This window comes from Marmota marmota, unplaced genomic scaffold, assembly GCF_001458135.2.
Source record: "Marmota marmota marmota unplaced genomic scaffold, marMar, whole genome shotgun sequence".
Lineage (NCBI taxonomy): Eukaryota > Metazoa > Chordata > Mammalia > Rodentia > Sciuridae > Marmota > Marmota marmota.
Genome location: NW_026000101.1, coordinates 16,551,174 through 16,570,568, shown reverse-complemented (window position 1 = coordinate 16,570,568; position 19,395 = coordinate 16,551,174). Strand labels below are relative to the sequence as shown.

At 39.7% G+C, this 19,395-nt stretch overlaps 1 protein-coding gene and 1 pseudogene across 2 annotated transcripts in view; both read left to right on the top strand.

Moving 5' to 3' along the window:
• Positions 1 to 18,838, top strand: part of Reck (reversion inducing cysteine rich protein with kazal motifs) — a 79,617-nt gene extending 60,779 nt beyond the window's left edge. For both annotated transcript variants that reach the window (XM_015492331.2, XM_048783384.1), the window contains 9 exons: positions 1,167 to 1,307; positions 3,646 to 3,834; positions 6,565 to 6,687; positions 8,786 to 8,957; positions 12,339 to 12,531; positions 14,266 to 14,476; positions 15,146 to 15,219; positions 16,142 to 16,297; positions 17,234 to 18,838. In XM_015492331.2, the coding sequence (XP_015347817.1) occupies positions 1,167 to 1,307; positions 3,646 to 3,834; positions 6,565 to 6,687; positions 8,786 to 8,957; positions 12,339 to 12,531; positions 14,266 to 14,476; positions 15,146 to 15,219; positions 16,142 to 16,297; positions 17,234 to 17,458 (1,484 nt within the window). In that variant the 3' untranslated portion in view covers positions 17,459 to 18,838. The remainder of the gene's footprint in view (positions 1 to 1,166; positions 1,308 to 3,645; positions 3,835 to 6,564; positions 6,688 to 8,785; positions 8,958 to 12,338; positions 12,532 to 14,265; positions 14,477 to 15,145; positions 15,220 to 16,141; positions 16,298 to 17,233) is intronic.
• On the top strand, positions 1,314 to 3,057 carry LOC107147589 (annotated as a pseudogene).
• Positions 18,839 to 19,395: the final 557 nt, after the last annotated feature.

The following is a 19,395-nucleotide window of genomic DNA, read 5'->3' as shown; positions in this document are numbered from 1 at the left end:
TTTTTTTTTTTTTTTTTTTTTTTTTTTTTTTTTTTTTTTTTTTTTTGGTACTGATGATTGAACTCAGGGGCATTAGCCACTGAGCCACATCCCCAGCCCTATTTTGTATTTTATTTAAAGTCAGGGTGTCACTATGTTGCTGAGTGCCTTGTTTTTGCTTAGCCTGGCTTTGAACTCATGATCCTCCTGCCTCAGCCTCCCAAGCCACTGGGATTATAGGCGTGCGCCACCACACCTGGCTAAGTTAGCAAATCTAATATATTCACAATCCTAGACTATTTCAGCAATAGTAGAAACTATTTCAGTGGGAGAAAAATTAAAGAAATGCTTTTTTTTTAAATTTCAGATATCACACACAGTTTATCTTAAATGAGACTCTTCCTTGCTAATTATTTCAGAAGTTAAATATAATCATGGTATGGGACTCATATTACCATAGTAGATGGCTATTTATGATAAAACATGCTAAATTATTCCTCTTAAACAGAAGCACCTCAAGAGGCTGAGCAGGAGAATCTCCAGGCAGGGCAATTTAGCAAGACCTATCTCAAACTAAACATTAAGAAGAACTGAGAATGTAGGTTAGTGATAAAGCACCTCTCAGTTCAATCCCTAGTACCAAAATAAATAAACAAATAAACATGAGCACCTATTTTGCCACCTTTTACAAAATATACTTATCACTTTGTAGCCCTAACATTACTTACTACTTATTATTTTCTGAGTTTATCTTGTATTTACACAATATGTTTATTGACTGGATGTAACTCTGTAGTAGAGTACTTGCCTAGCATACATTGTATCCCAAGCACCACAAAAATAAATAAAGTATATTTTATCTACCAGATATAAACTGTATGTCAGAGACTTGTCTATTTGTTCATCACTATATCTTTAGTGCCCAGAATCTTGCCTAGTATATTGTAGGTACCCAATAAACAAACACATAAGTGAATATATGTATCTTTATGCCAAATTCATAAATGATGAGAAAATCTATTTTAATAGCTTATTAGAATCCAGCCTTGCTTTAAGCCCATGAGCTCTTTATTTATTTTAGCCATAATTAACTCAGATAATTTACAGACTTCTGTTATTCTTTCAAGTTGGTTAAACTGATCTGTTTTGGGGGTTTTTGGTTTTGGTTTTGGTTTTGGTTTTTTTAGGGCCAAGTACTTTAGGTAACATCATAGAAGAAGTGACTCATCCCTGTAACCCAAATCCTTGTCCAGCCAATGAGCTCTGTGAAGTGAACAGAAAAGGGTGTCCATCTGGAGATCCCTGTCTTCCATATTCTTGTGTTCAAGGTAAGAGGTAGGTAGGTGTGGGTGTGGGATGAGCATGAAACTAAAAAATAAATATAAAAAAAAAAAAAAGAGAGAGAGAGAGACTTTCCTAGGGTTGTTCAGCTAATAATTACTGGAATGAGGGTTTATGCCCAGACTGGCTGCCTCCCAACCTGTGCCTCTTCCCTCCACACCCAACCATGCACATTGGTCAACTAAGTCTTTCTTAGAAAAGGTCCCCCACTGGCACAATGAGCTTGGTAGGGGCTCAAAATACCCAGCTCTAGTGTTTCTTTGGGGGTTTTCTGGTATTTATAGGGGTTGTCTTTGGAAGGCTACAAGGGACATTTTATTTTTTAAGTTATGTTTTTCTATAATGTTTAGTTTTCCCAGTAAACATGTATTTTCTGTATAAGCAAAAAAAAAAAAGAGAGAGACAACACATGTAAACTTTTGGTTATCATTTATATTGTGAACTAATAGTATCAATTGAAAACTTCATCTCATAATGAATTATAAGGTTCTTGACTACAAAAGAGAAGTTTGGGTTAGCTCTTTGTACTTTCTCTTCCATGTTGTAATGTTTGACAAATGTTCATGTTTTTTCTTTTCTTTCTTTAGTAGGTGGAAAAATATCATATTCAATAGGATGTAATAATTATCATCATAAAGGTTAACCTTGGGGCTGGGGTTGTGGCTCAGCAGTAGAGCGCTCACCTAGCAAGTACAAGGCCCTGGGTTAGATCCACAGCACCACATAAAAATAAATTAGTTAAATAAAGATATATATGATTAACCTTATTGGGAGGCTGAGGCAGAAGGATTGCAAATTTAAGGCCAACCTCAGCAATTTAGCAAGACCCTCCCTGTCTTGAAAAAATTGTAGAAGTGTTCCTTTTGATTAGTCTGAGTAGAGCGAGTGAGCCAAGTGGTTGTGTTCATGTCTCAGAAACCTGTAGCAATCACAGTATGGCTGACCGACTGACTGAAGAGCAGTTTGAAGAATTCAAAGAAACTTTTTCACTAATTGACAAGGATAGTGATGGAATTATAACAACAAAAGAATTGGGAAATACAATGAGGTCTCTTGGGCAGAATCCTACAGAAACAGAATAATAAGACATGATTAATGAAGTGGATGCTGATGGTAATGGCACGATTGACTTCTGAATTTCTGACAATGATAGCAAGAAAATGAAAGACACAGGCAGTGAAAAAGAAATTAAAGCAGCATTTCGTGTGTTTGCTAAGGATAGCAATGGCTATATTAGTGCAACAAAGCCTCGCCATGTGATGACAAACTGGAGAGAAGTTAACAGATGAAGAGGCTGTTGAAATGATCAGGGAAGCAGATATTGATGGTAATGGTCAAGTAAAGTAGGAAGAGTTTGTAAAATGTCAGCAAAGTCAAGACTTTACAGAATGTGTTAAATTTCTTGTACAAAATTGTTCATTTGACTTTTCTCTTTTTTATTCCAATTTGTTATATATGACAGCAGAATGTATTACAATTCATATTACACATATAAGAGCATATTTTTTCATATCTCTGGTTGTATACAAAGTATATTCATGTCTTCATATATGTACTTAGGGTAATGATGTCCATTCATATATGATGTCCATTCATAATGATATCTTCATGTATGTACTTAGGGTAATGATGTCCATCTCATTCCACCATCTTTTTTACACCCCTTGCCCCCTCCCTTCCCCTTTTTTTCCTTTGCCCCATCTAGAGTTCATCTATTCCTTCCATGCTTCCCCTCCCAACCCCACTATGAATCAGCTTCCTTATATCAGAGAAAACATTTGGCATTTGATTTTGGGGGATTGGCTAACTTCACTTAGCATTGTATTCTCCAGCTCCATCCATTTATCTACAAATATCATGATTTTATTCTTTTTTATTGCTGAGTAATATTCCATTGTATATACATACCACAATTTCTTATTTCATTTATCTACTGGCAGGCATATAGGTTGGTTCCACTGTTTAGCTATTGTGAATTGTGCTGCAATAAACATTGATGTGGCTGTGTCTCTGTAGTATGCTGTTTTTAAGTCCTATCCTTGGAGTGTAGACCGAGGAGTGGGATAGCTGGGTCAAATTGTGGTTCCATTTCAAGTTTTCCAAGGAGTCTCCATACTGCTTTCCATATTGGCTGTACCATTTTTACTTTTCTGTGTAACTTATCTATAAAAGTAAACACATACTATACCCCTAAATTACATCCCAGGCCTACATAATCTTTAATAGCTACACAGAACCTTTAAGATTTCTGTCAAGTGTATCCAATGTCATAAAAGTCATAAAACAACATCATAGAACATTACCATTACCATTTTTTTTTAACAGGTTGCAAATTGGGAGAAGCTTCTGATTTTATTGTCCGTCAAGGGACACTAATCCAGGTGCCATCATCTGCAGGGGAAGTTGGATGTTATAAAATCTGTTCATGTGGACAGAGTGGACTCTTAGAAAACTGCATGGAGATGCATTGTATTGATCTGCAGAAATCTTGTATTGTTGGAGGAAAAAGAAAAAGTGAGTCTTGAATGATATTTGTTGTTTTTAATATGAGATTAGTTGTCTTTAGATATCTTTTTTTTTAATTTTAGTATATTTTTTAGTTGTAGATGAACACAATATCTTTACTTATTTATTCATTTTTATGTGGTGCTGAGGATTGAACCCACAGCCTTGTGCGTGAGAGGCAAGCGCTTTACCACTGAGCCACAACTCCAGCCCATCTTTAGATATCTTTATAGGAAGAATGTTGAATGGATTCTCACCAGAGAGTCACATCTACACATCTGATACTACAGGGCAGTATTTTTTAAGTAATATGGAGCCCTAAAACTTCTAAGGAAGCCTCTTAGAAGCCCCTTCAGGAAAGGACTAATGTAGCTTAGTGGTAGAGAACTTGCTTAGGGTGCATGAGGTCGTGGGTTCAATCACCTGTACCATATGCGCACTCATGCGGACACACATACATGCCACAGTCTGGCTGGGCACAAATGCCGCAGTCTGGCTGGGCACACAATCACGAGCCACCACACAGCTTGTAGATTCAAACAGCAACTCTTTATTCCCGAACTCACACCAGCCGTCTACAATCACGTTCTGGGGAAATCCACGTTCTCTGCCCAAATCCACGTTCTCCGCCCAAATCCACCTCCACTGGGCTTCTATCTCTCAAAAAATACTGTCTGAATCCCGTGAGAACTCAAGGGGAACTCAGGCAGCAGGATACGCCCTATTCCCAGCAGGAATAATCTTAAACCTTAAACCTGGAACCTAAACCGGGAACGCCCTAAACCCGATTATGTTAAACCGGGAACACCCTAATCCGCCCTGGTCCTTGAGCACATACACACACACACACACACATACACAAAGAGTGATGGCTAATAATAATTAATACTTGATTGAAGTATAATCATACTACAAATTATAAGCATGATGTTGTCTTTTTTTTTTTTTTGGTACCGGAGATTGAACCCAGGAGTACTTAACTAGTACATCCCCCAGCCCTTTCTTATATTTTATTTAGAGATGGGGTCTTTCCAAGTTGCTTAGAGCCTTGCTAAATCACTGAGACTGTCTTTGAACTCACAATCCTCCTCCTTAGCCTCCCGAGCCTCTGGGATTACAGGCATTGGCCATTATACCTAGCTGATGCTAAGACTTGATGTTAAGTCTTGCCTTATACTATCTTAATCCTCTTCTAGGAATTATTATTATCCCTACTTCATAGATAAGGAAATCAGTGCTCAAAGAGTGTCTCAGCTAGTAAGTGAACAAAACCGAATTCAGCTTTATGTTTATTTGATTGCAAAGGACTCGCCCTTCACAGGCCAGGACACAGGTACCCTCCCTCCTCTTCCTCATCCATTCCCCGACTTCATCCCCACTTCACCTTAAGTGAAACTCTCATTCTGACATTATGGGGAAAAAAATGGGGAGGCAAAACAATGTTGATTAGGGGTTTGGAACAAAACACATTAAAATGTACCATTCTGCAAAGAATGGTAGTACATGCCTATAATCCCAGCTACTTGGGAGACTGAGGCAGAAGGATTGCAAGTTCAGGCCATCTCAGCAACTTTGCAAAGCCCGTAGCACCTTAGCAAGACCCTTTCTCAAAAATAATTAATAAAAAAGGGCTGGGGATATGACTCCATGGTTAAACACCCCTGGGTTAAATACTCGGTACCAAATAATCAAGCAAAAAAACAAGTCCCACCTTTTGATCACCTTCCCTAAAAATCTTAAGATCTTGTTTTCCCACTGATCCCTTAACTATTTTTTACTTACAGCCTTAACAACTTCCTGTCAATATATAACTTGAAAAACCATAGAAAAGGGGCAGGGGGTATAGCTTTGTGGTAGAGCGCTTGCCTAGTGTGCTCAAGGCCCTGGGTTTAATCTGAAATACTGCAAAAAAAAGAAAAAAAATAGTAAAGAAATCCTACTTTTAAAATATGTTCCCTTCCCACCTGCTCACTTTGCTATCCCACCCCTACTCCTATTCTTCAGAGTAGTTCAGCTTTTATATGCTTTTGATTTACTCTTCTGTGTGAAATATTTTTGGAAAGAAGAATGATCTTAGCTAAAAAGAGCTCAAAATTTTCAATTCTAGAACAAATCAGGTATTTGTTTTTTAGTCCATATTCTATTTGGCTAAAATGTGAAGGTAGGTACCTTGTATTCTAGGAGGTATCTGGAAACAAATGAGTTTATTCCTTCTATAAACATTCACTGATTAAGTGCCTGTTCTGTACAAAAGAAAATACTAGTGCCTTGTGGAGCTTAAACTAGTCTGAGGGTGAGATCCTGCTTATTTTATATGGTAAGATGGAAGAGAATTTGAGTCATGGAAAGTTGCATTGCTCTTCAGGAGTTAATCAGTTCTTTCAGGGCATCAAGAGGATCTTCAATCTAAAGATGACATCAGATCTGACTTTGGAGAGATGAATGAAGTTCCAAAGGAAGAGAAGAGCAATCAGGCAGAGGGGCAGCCAAAAACATTCTCAGAAAATAGGGAGGAAAAGGAAATAGGGAGGAGCAAGGTGGGACCAACAAAATAGGGCTTGAAAGAATATGGTAGGAGGTAAATATGAAAATATAAACATCTCAGATTTAAGTCCTTAGTTTGTATATTTGAAAGTCATCTTTCAAGAATTCCCATTTAAATTTTTTTGAACTCTTAAAATTTTAATTTGTGTCCTATTTCTTAATATGTAATATAGTTTGATGTTTTCTTTCTCTCAGGTCACGGAACAACCTTTAATATCGACTGCAATGTCTGTTCTTGTTTTGCTGGTAATTTGGTGTGTTCCACCCGCCTTTGCCTCAGTGAGCACAGTTCAGAAGATGACCGTCACACCTTCACAGGTAACTGTGGGCACTTAGATGGCACCCTCAGGAAACCCATTCCTTTGCACCCATTTTCCCTTCAAGGCAGCCTCTCTGGTCTTGCTTTAACTGCAAAGGAATAAAATCAATATAGAACCTGAAGGTAAGACACTTTCCCTCTGGGTCTCAGTTTTAGTTTGTATGAATTGAAGGCATTAAATTAAATGATTTCTTAGGGTCCTTCTACCACTAAAATTCTGGGATTCCAGGAGTCAAAAAGAACAGGGCCAATGAATGAGGTGTTTTCAGTTAAATGGAACTTTTTCTAGCTGGTAAAATACTCCATTTACTCCTACCATGTCTGGAGGCACAGATTCTAGATCCTACCATGACTGAAGTGTCCATGTATTTTCTAAGTTTGTTTCTCACCACTTTCATTTTTAACCTTCCTTAGTTTACTAGTTCATTTAGGCTCCCAACAATAATAACATCCTAGAATAATACTACTTGCCTTCGTTGTATGTTCATACCAGCTCCAGTAGTTGCAAAGCCTGGTAAGGCGGAAGGTTTTTCTCCTCTTATGTTGCAGTTACCAACAGCAGCAGCACAATCCACTGATGTCTCTTGGGATCTGCTTTCTTCCAGATCTGAAATACCTTCAGTTCTAAGTGCAGAGGTACTATTAGTGGCCCTTATCACCATTTTATGCCACTGCAGTGGCAACTTGATTCTTCTTTTCCTGGAGATGAGAATAGGTAGAGGGAAAACAGAGTTAGGATCTGTGCCTCCAGCCCGTCAGAAATAAAAAGGAGACCAGAGCTAAGAAGTGAACAGCAGAATGATGGGGAATTAGAAGTAGAACTGAGTCCACCCCATCCTCTCTTCACCCTGATGAGTACCAGCCTTCACTGCTGTATTATTATTTTCATTGCCTTTTACTCTTATCTTGTGTCTGCTCTGCTCTGCTCTGATGAGACAATTCATTCTGCTTAGAGAAACCATACAGGAATGAGGATTAAAAAGTGAACTAAATATTTTCAAGTATGACTTTTTATTTATTCATTGATTCATGTATGCATTTATTTTTTTTAATTTTTTTAAATTGTAGGTGCACACAATACCTTTACTTTTATTTATTTATTTTTATGTGGTGCTGAGGATCAAACCCAATGCCTCACCCACACTAGGCAGCACTCTACCACTGAGCCACAACCCAGCACCCCCCCCCCGCATGCATTTTGTGTGTGTGTGTGTGTGTGTGAGTGTGTGTGTATGCGTGTGTGTGCTCACATGTCTGTGTGGTGCTGGGAATTGAACCAGGGCCTTGTGCATGCAAGGTAGGCACTCAACCAACTGAGCTATATCCCCAGCCCTACATGCATTTATTTTTAACATCTAAATTTCTTTCTCAAATTAACTTTATAGCTAATAAGACCTTTATTCTCTTATAGTGTGTGGCCCCTACTATCCTGGGATAAATTAAGCCAATTACTTTTTTTTTTTTTTTGGCAGTACTGGGAATCAACCCAGGGTCTCACACATGCCAGATAAGCACTGTATTGCTGAGCCACATCCCCCAGCATATGCCAATGACTCTTTAGCTAGCAGGGAATTCTGTTGGCCCCAAACTCTATCACATTTCTTATGACTCAGTGACCCAATCCAAGCATGACTCAGAAGTGAACAGCAGAATGATGTCTCAAAATTTGTCTCAAAATTACAATAATTTCCCGAGTTACCTTCTTTTCTTCCTCCTTCCCAAGGAGACAAGTGAAAGGAACCTACAGGTAAAGCTGACAGCCCTCTCTGTCTTATTTTTGGAATTACCCTTTAATATTCAAGAAATCCCCCAAGCCAGACTTTAAGCATCCTAATTCCAAATTTTATATGCCAGATCAGGAGATCCATACTTTATTCTTCCTACCTGTACTCTTTCAGAGCCTTACTATCTTTAAAACCCTGTCAGTGATTGCAGGGAAGTTCTGTTTTTTTGTTTTGCTTTTTTTTTCTGATTTAATTTATAATTTTGTTTTAACATGAGTCCTCCACATGATTGTTAATGACTTGCCTTCACAAGGACAGATGAGGGGAAGGAGAGAAAACACATACATATTTTTGAGACTGTTTCCTCCCGCAGGTCTGCCCTGTAACTGTGCAGATCAGTTTGTCCCTGTGTGTGGGCAGAATGGACGCACTTACCCCAGTGCCTGCATTGCTCGCTGTGTGGGTCTCCAGGACCATCAGTTTGAGTTTGGATCATGCATCTCAAAAGACCCATGTAATTCTAACCCCTGCCCAAAAAACCAAAGGTAAGTCAAATGGCCATTTATTTTTTTTAACCAAAGACCAGCACTTACAAAGCATCGGTGAAATATAAAAGTGAAAAAGTGATCTCTGACCCAAAGAGTGTGGAGTGTGGAGGGAAAGAGAGTACAGCTAGTTGGCAGTGTGATTGGAGCCCAGAATCTGGGAAAGCCTCTGGATTATATGTTGCTCAGCTGAATCTATGAAAATGAACAGAAAAATGCAGGCCAGTTTATAGGAGAGGAAAGCTGGTGTGGGTGAAGGCAGGCAACAACAGGAGCAGGAGTTGTGATTATTGGAGATGAGGAGGTATTGTGGGGTCTGCTGGGAGCTTTAGCAATTCTAAGACTGAAACAGAAAGAGTAAGATGAGGAGAGAAGCTGAGGAAACAAGAGAAATGGATGTACTTTTGTTACCAGCTATTTATGCCTGATCATCAAGGGAGACTTTGTTCTATTTATATGCCTCCTTTTAGGGATTGGACATAAGAAGTCTCAGAAACTTAGTATTATTTGAAATTATTTGGTTTGAGGCTCCCTTCTCTACAGTCTCCTCACTGAGCTCAGAATTCAGTAAACCTGGCCTTGATAGATTTCTGCATGTGGTGGCCACCAGGGCAAGTGTCTGAGTGACTTGTAAATTGCTTCCTTCCGAGACCTGAACAGTCCACATACTGGTGCCACAGTCCTTTCCTCATGAAAGATTTTGTGGAAAATAAGCAAATATTTCTTCATCCTGGAAACCTGGTGTAGTATGGAAAGAGTGAGGATTTTTTGGTACAGGTCTAAAAGTGACCTCATCACTATTCCAGCCATGTTCCATTATCTAGAACTCTCACTTGAACAAAGCCAACTTCTCAGAGACAACTGGGAAATGTAATCTAGATTTATGCCCTAGAAGAAAATTAAATGAATTTGAAGAACATCTGGCCTATCTATTAATGCTTATTAGCGCTTCTTATATTAAGAAAAATGTAAATTAAATTTTACATTTTCCATCTACCAGATTGGCAAAGACAAAAAGGTTGATAACATGTATAGAAACAAATCCTCTCACACAAGATGGGGTTGGGAGAGAACTGCCACATCTTCTCTGGAGAGCAGCTTAGCCCAAACCTGGTTTTATGTCCTTTGGATTAGCAAATGTAAATGCTCATACTTCCATAAAATGTCTCTCAAAGAATACATAAGAAATGGCTCAGAGTGGTTGCCTCTGGGAAAGGGATCTAGATGGCTGGGTCACAAGAATAAGAGGAAGACTCATTTTTCACTATGTGTCATTTTGTATTTTTCAGATTTATTGTGGACTTGTGTTTTCCGTTCAAAACAAAATATTTAGAAAACAAAAGATTATACTCACTTGTAAAGTATCTACTAAGGCAGCTGGCATTTATTTCTAAAAATTAGGACAAAACAACAACCAAGACAGGCCATCCTCAACCTGATCATTTTACTTTCATTTGTTCCCCAGATTCTCAGCCTATTCCTATGATCCTCTTGTGTTTTTTGTTTTTGTTGTTGTTTTTCTTTAGTGAATTTATTTTTATTTTTATTTTTTTAGCTGTCAGTGGACCTTTATTTTACTTATTTATATATGGTGCTGAGATTTCAACCCAGTGGCTCACACAAGCTAGGCAAGTGCTCTACCACTGAGCCATAACCCCAGCCCCCTCTTGTTTTTATATACTCAAAGTATTCAAGTTTTTCCTACCCACATTACCAAATGTCTCCTAATTCTCTTAGCTATCATGCCTTCCATGTTAATGGATATTAACATAAATATTATCTTCCATTTTTCCTTTTCAAACCTCTTAGCCAGGCACAGTGATGCACACCTGTAATCCCAACAATTCAGGAGGTTGAAACAGGAGGATCACACGTTTGAGGGCAGCCTCAGCAACTTATTGAGGCCCTCAACAACTTAGTGAAACCCTGTCTCCAAATAAACAATAAAAAGGCTAGGCACAGTGGTGCATGCCTGAAATCCCAGTGGCTCGGGAGGCTGAGGCAGGAGGATAGTCCACCTCAGCACTTTAGCATGATCCTGTCTCAAAATATAAGAAGGGTTGGGAATGTGGCTTAATGGTTTAGCACACCTGGATTCAATCTCTGGCACCAAAAAATAAAAATAAATTAAAAATAAAAATAATAAAAACTAAAAAGGACTAGTGATGTAACTCAGTGGTAAAACGTCCCTGGGATAAATCCCCAGTACAAAAAAAAAAAAAAAATTTAATCTTAAATTTCCATAAAACCATTTCAAAAGACAACCGAATATGGTGGTGATGGTAATTTCTGTAAAAAATCTCCTTCGAGATAAAATAACACTTGCTACTATGTTCCCCTCCTTTTATTTTACTAATATTTGCATATCTTATTATTTCAAATATCCGTTTTCATGGGTCTTATTGTCATATAAAAAAAAATCATGTATACCCCTTACAAAAATTGGGAAAGCAGAAAAAGTCTAGAGAAGAATAAGCTATCATCCTAACCCCTTTTAAGGAGTCAGGAATGAGAATGAAACGCCCTGGCCAGAAAGGACCTGCTTTGGTGGCATTCTCTCACTGGTTGCAACTAACCAGCTTCAAGCACTTAGTCTTATAGGCACAGACCTGAATTTTTTAGGACAGAGTGAAGCCTTTCTGTAAGACAGACTCACGTTAGCCAAGCTGACAAAGCACCCATTATTTGTTATTGACTGTGAGGCCTCCGGTGTCAGACTGCAATCCACCTGCTGGCCTCATATCACAGCACTTCTGTCCCATGCTTACATCCTTGGCTCCTGCCCTGGGGGTCATCTGCCACTTCCCCAGCACTCCATCCTCAAGTGTCACCCTTGTGTTCATGGCTGCTCCCTCAGCCTGGGCGTGACCTTCCTTACCTGCCTGGTTCCATCTAGAACACCCCCTCCCTGATGCTTTCCCTGTGCTCCCCACTCAGTGTCTCATTCCCAGGAGAAGTTCATGTGTCATTTCCTTTCTTTTCTTTTTTGGTACTATTGAACCCAGAGGTGCTTAACCACTGAGCTACATCCCAGCCCTGTTTTTATTTTTTATTCTGAGACAAGGTCTTGCTTAGCTGCTGAGGGCCTCACTAAGTTGCTGAGCCTGGCTTTGAACTTGCGATCCTCCTGCCTCAGATTCCCAAGCAGCTGGGATTATAGGTGTGTGCCATTGTGCTTGGCTCATGTGTCATTTTCTACTTCATAGCCTACTTTCTCTGCTTGCTTGACAGTCACGCTCTACATAAGCTCCTTGGGGGACGGAGCTGTTTTGATTTATCTCTTACTTTCTCCTCAGCTCCCTATGCTTCGTCCAGGGTTTTTCTGGCCCACCACAATCCCCCACTACATCTGGCTCATGGTGTTACATTCTTGTTTTTCAGATGCATATCCAAACCACAAGTCTGCCTGACAACTTTTGATAAATTTGGATGTAGTCAATATGAGTGTGTGCCAAGACAGCTCGCCTGTGACCAAGTCCGTGATCCTGTTTGTGACACAGACCACATGGAACACAATAATCTTTGCATTTTATACCAAAGAGGAAAAAGCCTGTCTTACAGAGGCCCATGCCAGGTAATTGTTTGGCTGATAAACCAAAGTGCACTGGACGTAGAATTGGTTTATGATCTTTGACAGATGAGTCAGCAGTAAGACCACCTGAGGGTCTTCTGTGAATACTGTTGAAACTAGAGAACCCAGTCCTCCACTAAAAAAGACCAGCTCTTTCTTATAATTCTGGAAGGCTGGCTAATGTATAAGCAAACACAGAGCATGGCTTCTTGCAGCCTGCTCCTAGGAAAAGAGTTTCAAGTTTCACACCCCAGCATGGTTGCCATCATTTTCACTTCCATAGTTCTGTGGTTCACCCAATAGAAAACAAATCTGGAGGAGTATGAGTTAAAACAACAAACAAAAGAGCTTTCCTGGGCTGGGATTGTGGCTCAGTGGCAGAAGGCTTGCCTCAAAAGTATGAGCACTGGGTTCGATCCTCAGCACCACATAAAAATAAATAAATAAAATAAAGGTATTGTGTCCATCTTCAACTAAAAAAATAATTAAAAAAAAAAAGAATTTCCCACAGTTCCCACCATAGTCCTATCTCCTGTGGTACTGAAAAGTTATTGAAAATTTCACTACAACATTGTATATTAGCTTATCTCTCAATCTGCTAGGGCTGTGGAGTCTGCATTCATCTTAAATAAATAACCCCTAGGCAAGCACATTGAGGTTTCTCACATGCACCACTGTTTTTATGCTGACCCACCTTCTGGAGATTCTCATCTTGGGGCCCAGAATGCCCTACCCACTACCCAGTAACACCCGGCATGATTGCTTCTTAGTCCCTGGTCCTCATCATTAGAAAAGTTCCTTCACCTTGTCTACTAGGTTGGTTTTCTATCAAAGCTTGTGCTCCATTAGTATCAACAGTATAACTCTTTTTTTGGGGGGGGATGGGGCGGGTGCTGGGGGGAGTACTAGGTATTGAACTCAGGGGCACTTGACCACTGAGCCACATCCCAAGGCATTTTTTGTATTTTTTATTTTAGAGACAGGGTTTCACTGAATTGCTTAGTGCCTGGCTTTTGCTGAGGCTGGCTTTGAACTCAAGATCCTCCTACTTCAGCCTCCCCAGCTGCTGGGATTACAGGCATGCACAACCCTACCCAGCTCAAAAGCACCTACTCTTTTTTTTTTTTTTTTTTTTTTTTTTTTTTTTTTTGTGGTGCTGGGGATTGAACCCAGGGCCTTGTGCATGCAAGGCAAGCACTCTATCAACTGAGCTATATGCCCAGCTCTTGAAAGCCTCTACTCTTAATTCCTAATCTTCTCTTTCTATTTGTTCCCTCTTCTTGGCTATGATTTACTTTTGTGATATATTCCTAACCTAATTGATGGGTCCAAATTCTGTCTGCCCCACTGATCTCTCCACTCCTCTCCTTCTTCATACTCAGCATGAATAATGAAGCCTCTGCATTTCCATGACTGATCTTATTTTCTTCAAACATCTTCCTGAATAGTAAGAAAAGTCTGGGCAGAGGGGAGGAGGTAGTAGAGGTGGATATTTTTGTCTTCAATCAGTTCACATGGAATGAGCACACAACAGAGAGGCTAAGAAAAACAATCTTTTCAGTTCACCTTCAGACAACCTTATTGCTTCCCCACCCCCACTTAGCCCATCTCAAGAGTTTAAGAGAGCCCTTGCAATTTACATCTATGTCTCTTCCTCCCTGAAAATAGACTTGGTACTCTTGGTTAGAAAAAGTGCACCATAGATTTCCAGGCTAAATGTGATTCGTTTGCCCTCAGCCCTTCTGCAGAGCCACAGAGCCCATCTGTGGGCACAACGGTGAGACCTATAGCAGCATGTGTGCTGCCTACTCAGATCGTGTGGCAGTGGATTACTATGGGCCATGCCAGGCTGTTGGGGTCCTCTCAGAGTATAGTTCTGTCGCCGAGTGTGCTGCAGTGAAGTGTCCTTCGCTCTCTGCAACTGGGTGCAAACCCATCATCCCACCCGGTAGGCTGGCAACGTTTGGGGTGGGCAGGGTACAATTGAGAAAACTTACTTATCTGCCTCTAGAGAGTGAGCCACTGAGAAGATATTTGACTGATTAAATTTTTTCAAAAATTAGGAAGAAACTCATAGGCTTTTTAGACACATCACACTGGGTTAACCTTAAAAGTTATGTGTTACCTTAGAGATCATCTATCTGGTCCAGTGATTTCAAAATAATAGGCAGCTTTTCTCAAGTGAAATCTTATACCAAACACCAAAACATAAACATCTGTTGTATTTTGTTATAAAATTAGGGTTACTAGTTTAAATGCATAGTGTTTACTTATCATAAAATTAGTGAACAATTAAGAGAGGAATAATCAAAGCAGTTTTGATGTACACAGACATTTGAAATTGAGAAATCAGAAGAGAGTTATTGTCTTAGATGGACCTTAGTATCTGATTTAACTGGTTTAATTGCATATAATCAGAAAAGTCTGGTTTCATACAGACTATTGTAAGCAGTCAATTTTTTTAAACAAGTTATAAGACCTCAAGTTGGTTGGGAAACACAGCTGTCATCAGGAAGCATAGCTGGAGCCCAGAATGAAGTGTTGGTCACTTCACGAACCATTTTTTTTTAATTTGAAATTTTAATTCTGAATTCATGCAAAATGGTTTCTATTACAGGCGCTTGTTGCCCATTATGTGCTGGAATGTTAAGAGTTTTATTTGACAAAGAAAAACTGGACACTATTGCTAAGGTAAATTACTTTAGGTATCAGGTACTATTGCAAACTTATTGCTAAATCTCTCAAGAATAGAATTTATTGTCCCCATTTATAGATGAAGAAACTATCCTCAAAAAAGAGACTTTCCAGGCTGGGGATGTGGCTCAAGTGGTAGCACGCTCGCCTGGCATACGTGCGGCCTGGGTTCGATCCTCAGCACCACATACAAACAAAGATGTTATGTCTGCCGAAAACTAAAAAATAAATATTAAAATAAAAAAAGAGAGAGAGAGAGAGACTTTCCTAGGGTTGTTCAGCTAATAATTACTGGAATGAGGGTTTATGCCCAGACTGGCTGCCTCCCAACCTGTGCCTCTTCCCTCCACACCCAACCATGCACATTGGTCAACTAAGTCTTTCTTAGAAAAGGTCCCCCACTGGCACAATGACCTTGGTAGGGGCTCAAAATACCCAGGTCAAGATACCTAGATGATTTTAAGGTCACCTCCCTTCACACCAGCACCCCTTCCTCCTAGGGACTTTCCAGAACCCACCACCTTCCCTGGATAGTTTGGCCCCTTTCTGTTTTGTGTGCCATCTCTTTTTGCTCCCTTTTGTGGAGACGGCTCCAGAAATGTAGTAGCCAACACTTGCTACTACCTAGAGAATTCTTCCCATTTTGGTTAAAATATCTTTACAGGAAGGCTTTATGTGCCTGAAGACTCTAACTCAGAACAGTTACTTTTTTAAAAAGCACTTCTGGTGAGTATTTATCTTGGCCACAAAAACCCAATTGTAATGGACTCTGAAGATTTGTTCAGCAGAGTCTTTTTGGGGCCTGGCACCTGGGGGTTCCTTGGTCAAAGAGTCTCCTCAGCTGGCAGCTAAAGCAAGTGACCCAGGCAGTGTTAGGGAATTCTTATTTTCAGGAGATAGAAATGTTTTCTCTTTCTAGGTAACAAACAAAAAGCCAATAACAGTTCTGGAGATACTTCAGAAAATCCGCATGCACGTGTCTGTCCCACAGTGTGATGTATTTGGATACTTCAGCATCGAGTCTGAAATTGTGATCCTCATCATTCCTGTCGATCATTATCCAAAAGCTTTGCAGGTGGGGCTGAGACACATTGTACAGCCATCGTTTCACTTTCAAGTTTGGTGGACTTGAGAGGGGAGGCACAAACCAGGATCAGGGAAGGACCATGGGTGAGGAAATGGAGGCGTCTGAGGAGTTTGGAAGGGCAGGAAGGAGAAAAACAAGGCAGTCTCTGATGACTGAATGTTTTCCAGGTGGCTGAGGCCTAGTACACAAGTGGTAGTGCAATTCAAAGGAGACAGGGGAGGGGAGAAGTCAAGGTACAGTGATTCAGAGTGTGCAAAGATGGACAGAGTCTGTGAAATCATAGATTCCAATCCACCCATTGCATCAAGGCAGCTGCAGCCCAGGGAGGAAGGGGCTGGCACAGGTCATGCAGTGACAAAGCCAAAATGGACTCCAGTCTCCTGAGGGATGCGCTTCTGCTGTTGAGGACGATCCATGTAGATTTGGTCTTATGGGTCCTGGTTTTTCTTCCTCACAATCTAGAAGCGTGTGGAACCTTACTCACATAAGCTCAAGTTTTAGCATCAAAGTAATGAGGGCTCCGATGATGGGGGCAAATGCCAGCAGATTGTGAACCATCATCATTATTATTCTCATTGAGTTGAATTATTTTCAGCTCATATTTAAAGAAGAGTTAAAAGTGCATTCTCATGACTACATTGAATAATTTGGAAAGTCAGTGAAAAGCATCATGGAAAAATGAAAACAATCTTTTAATTACGGCAGTGGCATTATGGATCATTTCTTTTCCGATTTCCATTCATGCTCTTATATTTATGTAATAAATAAAGACTAAAACAAAATGTTGCCTGGGCTAAGAAGGGCAGAAAGAAAGCAAACACCCTTGGAGGTCACACTTCTTTGGAGATTATGGACTTTGCCTGACTGGACCTTTGCACAGAATCTGTGGTTTGATATTGAAAGGGTTTTATTTTCCCCTTGCAGATTGAAGCCTGCAATAAGGAAGCAGAGAAGATCGAATCCCTTATCAACTCTGACAGCCCCACTCTGGCATCCCACGTCCCTCTCTCTGCCCTCATCATCTCCCAGGTGCAGGTCTCCAACAGCCTGCCCTCAGCCAGCATCAGGGCCAGGTCTCCCTGCCACTCCTTCCTCCTCCTCCTCCTCAGCCTGGGCCTTGCCTTGCACTTGCCCTGGAAACATCACTGACTGCCCACAAAAGATGCAAAGGGTTCCTTGACCCAACTTTCCTACCTTGTGAAAGACATTCATTCAGGACTGCTGGTCGGTAGTTGAATAATGGCCAAGTAAAAGCACATGTCACCTCTTTTCACCACACAGTATTTTTTTTTAATCTGCCAATATTAGTAGGGTTTTTTTTTATTGTTTTTATAAATACTTTCAAATACTAATGAAAGAGAATGCTCTCTCTGGTGGATCACTGCCTCATGACTTATATTTTGCTCAGTAGATGGGTCCCCACTCTAAAGCAGATTTAACATCACTGGTAAATAAGATGCTCACTTTTTAGAAAGAGAATTTACTTCACTGTCAGGCTCATATCTCAGAAACTTCATTTCAGAGTTCCTTTAAGTATGAAGGTTGCCATTGTGTATGTTTTTGTTTACAAATACCTATTCTAGAAGCTGGGAAGTCCAGTGAAGAACCACTGCTATTAGTATGAAATATAGAGCTTTGAAATTATCATGTAAATCATCAGATAGATTTAAGCTAATTTGTAGAAATTTAATTCGGGACCCCATCTATTGTGCTAAGCAAAAGCAAACTGACCAAATGACTCTCATATAATTAAATGTTGTAAGTAACAGTATTAGTAGTCACTAATTTGTGCCCCTGACTTTTGTGAAAGAGATAACTTACATCTCATCAGAGCATCTCACATCATGCAATTTTTACATTAACCAGATATATGTTCTTCTGTATTCATGGAATTAAATTTAGAGTTTTTAAGCATCAATCTTTAAACCAATTGCTGCTACTTATATGATTGCCAAAAAGTGAAATAATTAGTAATTCTTGTAAATAATACATGATTTTTCTATTTTATTATGAAGAAGGTGAATAGCCATATTTGTAAAATGACAATCATGTGTGTTAACCCAGTACTTTCCGTTCAGGAAGACACATTTGCTTTTTGTGATGTGCACAATGTAGATAAATATTCTGTCTGACTTTCTTTTTTGATATATAGAAGTATAAAGAATTGTGGTTTATATATTTAAAAATGTCAAGCTGAGTATTAAAATGTTTGCATGTTGTCTCAGAAATTGGATTCTTTGAATGTGTTTCACAGTTTGAAATAAGCTATTCAATGTAATACTTCTTGTTTGAATGCACCTGAGCTTAGATTTTTACATGAAGTATTTTTTCAGTATTATATGTACCCTCTGAAACATATAGGGACATGCTTATTATACCAAAATGTTGTTGAAAAGTGGGCACTTAAAGTTTTCAGAATATCTCAATGTTGATGTAGCATGTTTGTTGCAATTGCTCATTTCTGTATAAATGTCTTCAATGCAATATACTAGAAAGCTTTTCTATTTTAATAAAAATAATTTTATATGATTATGTGTATTTCCAAGTAATGTGTACATTCAAAATGAAACTATTGATCACCTTGGGTGAGCTGTGTCTTTACTCTGGAATAAGAAGCCATGGCATGTTATTATCCTAATCTAAGGGTCCCTGGACAGCAACGCAGCTAGAACAAATGGACTCATGCATGGCCCAAGGACAGATAGCAGCAGAGCCAGGTCCAGAGACCCCAGCTTTAGGCCTCAGGACAGAGAGAGCTCAGGCCTTCTGAGACCTGGGAACAGACAAGGTAGTTCTACTTCCCACTTCCCTGGGCCTGATGTGTCAGCTCCAGGGCACATTCTGAGACAGAGAAGACTCTGTAATATGGGAATGCAGGGTCTACTGATGAGGACCTGAGAGGTAATATCAATCAACTTAGGCTAAGTCCCCAGAAACCTTAATGGCTTACAACCACAGAAGCTTCTGTGCTGTTCTCACTACTTGTCTACTGTGGGTCAGCTGCAGCTCTTCTCAACCCTCTCTTCACTCCAGGACCCATTCCAGTGTTCTCACAAAAGGGAGAAAAGAGACAGAACACAAGCTGA